Source organism: Mustela erminea, chromosome 3, assembly GCF_009829155.1.
Source record: "Mustela erminea isolate mMusErm1 chromosome 3, mMusErm1.Pri, whole genome shotgun sequence".
NCBI lineage: Eukaryota > Metazoa > Chordata > Mammalia > Carnivora > Mustelidae > Mustela > Mustela erminea.
This window is the reverse complement of record NC_045616.1, coordinates 91,629,961-91,639,727: the sequence shown is the minus strand read 5'-3', so window position 1 is coordinate 91,639,727 and position 9,767 is coordinate 91,629,961. Positions and strand designations below refer to the sequence as shown.

Sequence of the window (9,767 nt, the reverse complement as noted above, 5' to 3'; positions counted from 1 at the left end):
CCAGCCCCACAACTAATGTCTTACATGTTATCTCCTTTAATCCTTCAAGCAACTGTGTGAAGTGATTGTTATTCCCTTTTATGGAAGAGGAAACAGGCTCAGAGACGTTGTCTCTTGTCCAAAGCAACTCAGAGGTGGAGCCAGAACGCAAACCCTTGCTCTCCAAGACCACAGCGAAGCTTACTTGGATGCCAGAGCTGAGTAACTGGCCCAGAAGATGGGGAGGTCGGTGGGCACGCATCATCCTTCCTCTGTTCCCCACACTTGTTCTCTCCTGACGGGGACCCCGCTGGTCGGGAGCAGCAGGCTTGGGCACGTGGTGCTGAAGGAAGACACAGAGCCCACCTCCAGGGCCTGGACTCCTGGGCCAATGCCCCCTCCCAGGCAGATCTGCCAGCTGTGACTTCCCCTCACCTTCTAGATGACTCTGGCAGCTGTCCTTAGGGAGGCCATGGCCCCGAGGGCAGCCCGCAGCCTGGCTGGGTCCCTAAAGCTAGGGGAGGTACCTCGGTTCCCCTCAGTGACCAGGGACTCTGGTGGTGGTTCCCCATAGTGCCCGCAAACCAGAGCTGGACACCCTCCTCTGGCCCACCTGTTTCTAATTCATAACCGCTCTAAGCCTGCAGCAGCCCTTTGGGGCTTTTGGCACCAAGCAGGGACCAAATCTGCTTTCCTCTTTCCTGGGGTTAGTCCCCAGTAGCCAGGAGAAATCACAGCCCCTTCCAGGCCAGACTCCTTCTCCTCCCCACCATGTTGCTCCCGGTGCCGCTGCTGCACATGGGACAGCCCGGTGCTGAAGCTAGGGTGGCCACGGACTGGGCTGGAGCCCACTCCATCACTTCCTGCTGTGGACCTTGGCCAAGTGACCTGACCTCTGTCAGGCGCAGGGACCTCATCCGGGAAAGACGGAAAGGGGACAATGAGAACGCTTCCTTCTAGGGCTGGCATGCAGGTAAGGGGGCTGACCCAGCAGTGTACGCTTAGCCCCGGCCCTGGGCCCTGGGCCCCAAACGGGCTGAAGAAATGAGAGACAGAGCCACGTCTGTGGAACAGCCCACTGAGCACCCTGTTCAAGGCAGAATTCTCATTTTTTTTTCTGACTCACAGCACCCTGTTCTTTTTCTTCAAAAGCACTCAGCCCAGTTTGTAATTATACACATGTTTGTTTACTTGTCCGTGAGAGCCTGGACTGTCTGTTTCCCAGCGCTCAATCCCGAGTGCCAAGGGCAGGAACACAGTAAATGTGGCGTGAATGAATGGCACTCCTTCCCCGGGGCTTCTTGAGGCAGAAGACAACTAGGGCTTTTTGCTTCTTTCCCAGAAGATTGGACTTTCAGAGCCCTACATATTCCTCAGCCTTCCTTCAGAGATGACCCCGTGGTGGTACAGCTAGGAGGGCCGGCTGGTACTCCTCTTGCAGCCACCCACAGCGGGGTCGGAAGAGGTGGGCGGAGAGCCCACCATAGGGTCTGACACTGACCTTGTTGGCCATGCTCCTTGATGGGTGACGAGGTCGTTCTGGGACTGCTTCTGCCCTGTCACCCCTATCTGCAGCTGCTTGGTCTGGGGACCCCAAAGCCACACTGGAGCCTCTGCCAGAGCCCCTTGTCGGCCGTGTCCCCTGAGGCTGGGCCTGAATTTCAGGAGAGGCCTCTCTGCCTTTTTCCTTTAGTCTCATCTCCTAGGTCTCTCCTGCCTTCTGCCCTCAACTGAGACCAGGGCCCCCCTGGCCTTGGCAGATGTGTGAGGCTGGGGGAGGAACTTTGAGTCCAGATTGGCTGTGTGTTTATGTTTCCAGAGAGTGAGGGGTCGGAGCCCTGGACTGGAGCCGTTGGGGGAGGAGGGGTGGTCTGGCTCCAGCCCCCTGCCCCAGCCTTCCCTCCTCCCACCTCCCTCCTCTGGCCTGTGTATCTGGCCCTGTCCTCAGAGCCCCACACTGTTAAGTCCTATAGCATCAGGCTGAGCCATCCTCCGGAAGAACCCTTCCTCACTCCTCATCTAAAAGTGGGAAGATCAGTGGAAAGATGCTTTGGAATATAAGATTGTTGACTCCCTGTGACCTTGGCCCAGTTGCAGAGCATGGTGAAGTCTTGGTTCCATCCCGTGTATAATAGGGACAACACTCCTGCCCTCAGAGGCAGTGCTGACCTGGTTTCAGAATGTGTGCACAGGGCTCTCCAGCTAGTAGCTGGTGATTAGGCCTATGGCTGGGCCCCCTTCCCATCTGGGGCTTGTCGGGGTCCAGCTCCAGGGCAGCGCCAATCCCAGTCACAAGGTGAGTCTAAAGCAGAATACCAGCCCCTCCTCCCTCCCCCACTCCAGCTGCAAACATTCTCTTTTGCTATTGGAAGTGAAGGGACTTAAGGGAAGCAGAATTTTACAGGCACTTTACAGGCTGGTCTTGTTCAGTAGTTTCCAAAGCCTGGGGAGGGTGGAAGCGGCATCAGCCTCCTTCCCATACCTTGGGGTGGAAGGGAAGTGAGACGTTAGTTCCCTGCGATGGACACTTTCTCCAGCACAGCCTTGCCAGTTGCCCCTGCGTGGGATTTCCGCGGGGGCGGGGGGTTGGAGCTGAGGGAGGCCCTGGCGGATTCAGCATCCTCAGTTCCCCTGGAACAGCTAGGGCAGGGCTTCAAGATAGGAGTACGGGGGCCACAGGAGAAAAGGCAACTCCAGGACTAAAGGAGCTTTCAGCGGCCTTCACCCCGACTCTCCGGGTGGACAAGGGCCACACAGCGTCCCAGGGCTTGGGGGTCCCCGCCGACCCAGCTTGGAAAGAGCCTGCAGAGTCGGGCAGCCGGGGAAGTGGGGTGCTGGCTAGGGCGGCCGAGCACAGAGCACAGCGCGGAGGCTGTGCGGTCCAGCCGGGGAGTACCTGGTGGGCGCGGAGAGGGAGTTCGGAGCTCCGGATGGGGCCCTCACGGAGTCGGGCAGAGCAGGTCAGGAATCGTGGTGGGAAGAGAGCACCTCCCACTCCACTAGGAGGCGGCCATTTGGCTCCTCTCTCCTTACCCACAGGGCCCACGGTGGCGCCGTTCCCTTTCTACCCGCCTCCCTTCTCAGTGGAAAGAAAGCAGTCCGGGCCGGCAGCGGTTAGCACGCTTGTACTATGGTTTTAATAGACGTACATGGACAAGTCGATATAGACAGATTTATAATTTCTATACAGTCAGTCCGACATACACAGGGACGCTGTAAACAGGGGCGCGGGCCGGAGAGCGGGGTGTGCAAAGTGGCGCGGCGCGGGGTGGGGGCCTGGCCGCGCCCCGAGCTCTCCCGGCTCGACTCTTGCACGGCAGGCGGTGAGGAGGGGGTGCTCTTCGCCGGGCCAAGGGGACCACTTCCTAGACAGGGAGCGGAGTGGAGGGTCCGGGCCTGTGGCGAAGCTGGGTGGGGGTGGGGGTGCGCCGGGGGTGCTAGGAGATGAGCCTGCCCCATGCTCCCGCCGCGTCCGCACCGCCAGCTGGGGCTCCGTAGCCTTAAAATAGGAATCCGGTGCTCGCGGCTGCGAGGGCACGCGGGGCACGCCGGCGCCGCGTGCAGCTCCACAGCGAGTCTCCGAACCCAGGCTGGGCACCGTCATCCCCGACCCAACGCCCGCTCCAACTCGGATCCGAATCGAGCTAAGGTACGCTCGGCCGGGCCCAGCTTGGAGGGGGCGCCTCGGTCCCTACCGGGCCCAGGCCGGCCTGCGCGGGCTCCGCGCGTCCAGTTCGCAGGCGCGGCGGGAACGCGGGCTCCCAGTGCGCCCTCTCCGGAACGCCGGCCTCCCGCCCCGCGTCCCCTCCGCGCAACGGTCTGCCCGGCCCGAGGGAGCGAACACACACCACCCGCGCTACCCCGAGGGAAATTGCAACTCATCCGTTTTTTTCGCAGCACTTTTCTCCGACGTGTTTTTGTTTTGTTTCGTCTCGTTTGGGAGGGCACAGTGGGGTCCAGAAAAGCAAACACACAACCAGCCCGGAGGTGGGGAGGTGGGGAGGAGAGGGCTGCGCGGGAGCAGGGGGCGCGGCGTGGCGAGGTCCTCCGCGCCGCCCCCGGCCCGGCGCCGCGCCTGCCGCGGGCCCGCGGGGCCTGGCGGGGCGGTCAGCTGTTGTACTGGCACGCGTTGAGGCCCGAGGCCGGGCCCTGCAGGCCGCCGTAGCCGAACGACGAGTGCTGCTTGGGACTTGAGCCGCAGGCTGGCCAGGCTCGAGTTGCACGTGTCCCGGTAGACGCTGTAGGGCGAGGCGGGCGTGCCGTACGGGCAGGCGCCCGGCGACATGGCCGAGTTAAGCGAAGAGCCGGTGAGGTTGTTGATGTTGTTGAGGCCCGAGTTGGGCATGCCGGGCACGGCGCCGGGGCCCATGCTCGACGGCATGGTCATGGGAGGAGATGGAGCTGGGTGCCGAGAACATGGACTGCGACGACAGCGGGCTCATGGAGTTGAAGAAGGTGAAGCTCTTGGTGGAGAGCGGCGCTGGCGCCAGGCTCTTGGCGGCCCAGTTGTTGTAGGAATAGCCAGCGGCGTACACGTCCTCGTAGGGCTGCACCAGGCCGCTGAACTGCGGCACGTAGCCGCCCTTGCACAGGTCCAGCTGCTGGTTACGCTCGCGCTTCCGCCACTTGGCTCGCCGGTTCTTGAACCAGACCTGGGGGAGGGGGCAGGAGAACGGTCAGGGCTGGCGAGGGCGGGAAGGCCCCTCCACCTCCACCCCTCCACCCCATCCCTCCGCTGCCTCCTCCTCTCCGAATAGCTTCTCTTTTCTTCGTTATTTCCGCCCCTGCGGGCCGTGCTCCTTAATGGTTCCTTCCTGTCCCCAGAAAACATTTCGTCTTTTCCCCATTTCTGATCTATATCCACTCCCCTAAGTTAAATCTGATGACTTCTCCTAGTACGGATGGATCCTCTTTTGTTTTAGCAAATATTCGTTTGCTTTTTTCTCTCTCAACCAGTCCATCTCCGGCCTTCTCCCCAGAAGGGGCCCCGGTCTATCTTCTAAATATTCCGTTCTTTTTCTTTGCCCTCTAATGTAAAAGGTATTTTTCTTCCCTGAAATGCAGGGTCTTCCGACTCCCTTTATTCTTTTTTCACTTTTTCATTCCTCAAATAGTTTGTATCCATATTTATTGGGAACATTTGATATTCTCATTTCTGCGCTAAATGTTTATTTTCTTTTGGTCCACCCTGCTCTCTGAACTGCTTTCTTTCCCCTCAGTCCACTTTCTCCGTTATCCTTCATTTTGATCCTTTTGATTCTTCCCCAAATAGTTTTCCCATCTTTCCAAATATCTGACCGTTACTGTTTCTCTTAAATAGTTGATTCTTTATTTTTCTCAACCATCTGATCCTTTTGCCTCCCTTAGTTAATTTCTTCCCTGCCACCTAAATATATGCCAAATATGTTTCTCTGGCAAATATTTAATTTCCTTTCACTTAACTAGTTTCTCTCTAATCTCCCCTCCACTTTCTCCCACAAAATTTAATAAGAACTTGTTCTTTACCAACTCCTGGTCCTTGCCCGTCCTCTTCTATACTCCTATGCATGCCTTCTATCCTCCGAAGCCCTTTTCCAGCCCTGGGCTGAGTTTCCTGAGCGAGCCTGCCGGACCCCTGCATCTCAGCCTTTTCTAGTCCCGGGCACTGACATTGCCTGATTCACCCCACACCACCCGAATCACCATAAACCTGGGCAGGATTAGTGAGTTCAGGATTACTGAGTGCTGTCTTCACTCGTGTCCCACTGGGCTGGCCAGCCTGATGGGAGGGGCGAGAGCTTGCGTTATAGCAGGGAGTCAGTAGGCCAGGTAGCACTTTGAGCTCGCTTGGGACGTCCTCCCAGTATCTGATTAAATATTTGCGTACTCAGAAAGAAATTATTCTCCTTGCTGCTCTGGCAACATAACCTCTTCGCTCTTGATTTCACTGGGAAGGAAAAGGAGGAGAGGAGGGTGCAGTCTGGTCAACCGGTCAGAGATCTTACATCTCCAAAGGGACTCGGCCTGAGGGTCACTCTTCCACCAGAGCTGCTCCTCTTCACCTGAACCCAGCCCCAAAGGAAAGGGCAACAGGGAAAGGGTCCAGCTCCCTACTGGCTGACTGGCTGGAGAGGAGTCAGGCGGGGACTATGCTGAGGTTCTGGAGAGGCAGCCTGTGTGGTTGGGATCACTGCCCCAGGAGTTTCTGAGCCTCCAAGCCTAGGTACTGTTCAGGCCTCTGCCAGGTGGCTAGGCAAGACGTGCCTTTCCCTTTCGTTTTCTGGAGAAGGTGCCAGCAGCTCCGAGGTCCCCATCAGTGGGAATCCTCTGTGCAGTCTAGGGCGGTCATATCCGAGTGGGCCCAGGGCCCACTGCAGCACAGGGGAAATCCCTCCTGGGGCCACAGATCTTAGGGTGAAGCCGCAGCAGAGCCCCAGGGTCAGGTAGGCTGCCAGGCGGTGAGGGCTCTAACCACTAAAGGGCTTAGCAGCAGCCGGGGAGACCGGGGCCTACAGTGGAATCTTCTCCCACGGAGGGAAAGAGCGGGTCTGAGTGGTGGGACAGAGACAAAATCTGAGCAGGGTCTAAAGCTTTCCGAGGACGGCGGCAGAGGTGGCCAGCAGCCCTCTGCTCCGGTCGGTCGCCTTAGGCGCACACGCTGAGCTCACCCGCACGCGCGGCTCGGTGAGGTTGGTCCACACCGCGATCTCCTCCCGCATGCTCATGTCGGGGTAGCGGTTCCTCTGGAAAGTGGCCTCCAGCTCTTGCAACTGCTGGCTTGTGAAGTGCGTGCGTTGCCGCCGCTGCTTCTTCTTCTTGGCCGGGTCCTCCGCGCCGCCGCAGCCCGTGCCTCCTGCGCCGCTGTCCTCCGGCCCTTTGACTTCCCCGCTGCGCTCCTTCTCTGAATCGGACAGGACAGGCCCCAGTCACCTTGGGCTTCTGCCCTTTTGCACCCATCCCGGCTCCACCGAAGCGCCTGCCACCAGCGCTGGCATGCCCTTCCTTCCGCCAGGAGCCCTAGAATTGTCCCCACTGAAAGAGCCTGCTGGGGGCCAGGATCGTCAGTAGTCACCTTTGGTCTGACGCACTCCCGAAGAGCCCAGGAACCGGAGGCACAGGCTGAGGTTCCTGGCTGGGCAGAGCCTGCTCTTGCCGCTCCGCTGGGGCTTGAGCGCGACTGGCTTTGTCACCCGCATGTATATGAAATTTTGAGGGCTCTTTGGGGTGTCAATCTGGAGGGGTTCTGCTTTTCTGAGCCAGGACCAAATATTTCTAGCCTGAAGCTAGTGGGTCGGTGGAGCTGGAGCGAGGCCGTGGCCCCTCCACCTTCTTCTCCCCAGGGCTGTGTGGGAGCCACATGGGCAGGCACAACACAGCTGTGTTCCCGGCCTTTGCTCCAGGCCTCAAGTCCAGAGGCCCAGAAAAAATCCCTCAGGCGGCAGCCCAGACCAACAGACTGTCTAGGTGACCTGGGGCTCTAGCCTCTCACTCTTCCCAGCTACGCAAAACACGTTCAGTCACAGACACATGGAAATAAAAAGACAAAATTTAAAAATAAAACATAGAAGCCCAGATAAACTCAATTCTATCCTAAAACCATAGAAAGGCTCACAAAATATTAAAAATAGGTAGGAACACAGCAAATGCAAATTAAAATTCACCCTCAGGCCTGAAATCTCCGTGCAAACACACCCCTAACTAAATACAGTGCTGTGGGTGTAAAAACTCCAAGCAGACACAGGCATTTATTTCTCTGGATTTAAAAAAAAAAAAAAGTACTGTTGTAGATAGATTTTTAACCCCTTCCTAATAATGCCCTTTCTAGAGATAATTTTTAAGTCCCAGGGAAATACAGCACTATAGAGCTACATAATTTTAAGTTATCAAAGTAACACCGCTGCAAATAGATTTTGAAGAAAAAAAAAATCCCGGAGAAACGCGCCATTTTGGATTGACTTTTAAAACATCTCCCCAAGAATAATGTTGTATGTAGAGATTTTTTAAAATTCCAGAGAAATATGCCTAGTGTAGTAATTCTTTCTACACCGAAAATTACAGTTAAAAAATTAAATATATCCACGTAGATTTGGTTTTACAAAGCAGTCTACCGCTGTATTTTCCTCTGGGTTTTAACAAATAAAAACCAACCAAAGGCCACGCTAAAAACTCTTGAAAACAAAAGTACAGTTCCGCGTTGATTGTTTTCTTAGCCAAGCAAACAGAACTTTTCAGAAAAAGTCACTTAGGGATGCAAAACAGAAACAAATAGAGATTAAAAACGCGTAGAGATACACTCAGCGGTGGATTAAGAAATGAGCACAGCAGAGGCGCCCACGGAGCAGGGAGCCTGTCTGCGGGAGCCAAACGGGGACCCCCGGGGCCGGCACCCGGCGACGATTAGCCGCGCTACGTAGCCCGCACCGCCCACCCGCGGGTCCAGCTCGCAGCCGGCCTGGGGGGAAAAGCCTGAGCTCCGACAAAAAGGCAGCGCGGAGGGAGACGTGCACGAGCCGAGTCAGGGCCCCTGGCTGGGCCGCCTGGCAGCTCCGGGGTCCCGCGGCGCACGTGGGACCGGGCTCCCTCAATGGGGGGGGTCCTGCCGGGTGCGCACCCCTTGGCCTGTTCGCTCTCGCTGTCCTCTGCCTTCTTTTTATTTGCGGTTGTCCACCGCCGCTCTCCTCAGTTTGTTTTCCTGACTTTTCCCGCCGCCCCTTCTCTCGGATTGCTCCCTCCTCAGTCTGTCGCCCACTGCCTGTCGGGTGTGTGCCCCCGTCTCTGTCTCTCCCGGCACCTTTCTCTCTCGTCCGCTGCCCCATTCCCTTCTCGATCTACTCCTCTCCGGGGTCTGATCGGCCCCTGGGCACCCAGTTACGCAAACGGATTTTTCTTTTCCTGTTCTCTTTGCTTCTGACAAGAGGGGCTGTCAGTCCGACCCTCCGTTGTAGGTTTGTGCATCTGGCGCGTGGGGACCCGGTGGAAGTAGAGCACTGAATTTCGTTTTATAAAGCGCGTAAATTTACGCGTTCACCCTCAGGCCGAGAACGAGAAAAGAAAAGGTCCTGACGCTCCTGGGTGTAGAGGGAGCCTGACCGCGCGGCGCCGGCTCCAGGCCCTGCTTCCGCTCCCGCTCTGTGCGCCCCGGCTCGGCTCGGTGCGCGCCTCGCGGGGAGCTGCGCTTACCTGGCAGCTCCGTGTCGGACGATTCGCTGGCGGAGTTTTCCAGGGGCTCGCGGGGGTCCGCGGCGCGGGCCAGGTGGAAGGCAGGCCCCATGTCGTGCGGCGGCGGCGGCGGCCGGAGTCCCTCCGGCAGCCGCTCGAGGCTCATGCCCCCCTTGAAGGCGTCCATGGAGGCGGGTACCGCGGCGGGCGCTCCAGGGGGCCGGGGCTGGGCGCGCCCGGCCGCCCTGGCTGCGACCTGCGGGGACAAGAGCACAGCGCCTAACTGGCTGCCCCCCAGGGCTGCCCGCGCCGCAACGACGCCGCGCCCGCCCCATGGACCGCCCGGGGCTGCGGGGCCAGGCGGGCGGCAGCGGCAGCGGTTTCTCGCGACCGGATGCCCGGCTTCGCGCTCCGCGCTGCGCTCCCGCCGCTCGGGCCTCTGCCGCCCGCCCGGCCCCGGCTCTGGCTCCCGATCCGGGGCCGGTTTCTAAGGCTCCGGACGGCGCCGGCAGAGGCTGTCTTAAAGCGACAGCGCGCACCGCCAGGTTCCAGCAGTCCCTGCGCCAGGGGTGGTGGGTGGGGTGGGCCTGGGGTGGGAGGGGGGCTGGGGAGGGAGCGAGCCAGCGAGCGAGGGAGCGCGGGCGGAATCC

The 9,767-nt window shown here is 58.7% G+C and overlaps 1 protein-coding gene across 1 annotated transcript; it reads right to left on the bottom strand.

Moving 5' to 3' along the window:
- Positions 1 to 4,001: 4,001 nt before the first annotated feature.
- On the bottom strand, positions 4,002 to 9,683 carry LOC116586553 (pituitary homeobox 1-like). The gene is given in 5 exon segments (XM_032336676.1): positions 4,002 to 4,164; positions 4,166 to 4,366; positions 4,368 to 4,631; positions 6,627 to 6,859; positions 9,139 to 9,683. Coding segments are annotated over 5 exon segments (942 nt in total). The 5' UTR covers positions 9,305 to 9,683; the 3' UTR covers positions 4,002 to 4,086.
- Between the last annotated feature and the right edge of the window lie 84 nt (positions 9,684 to 9,767).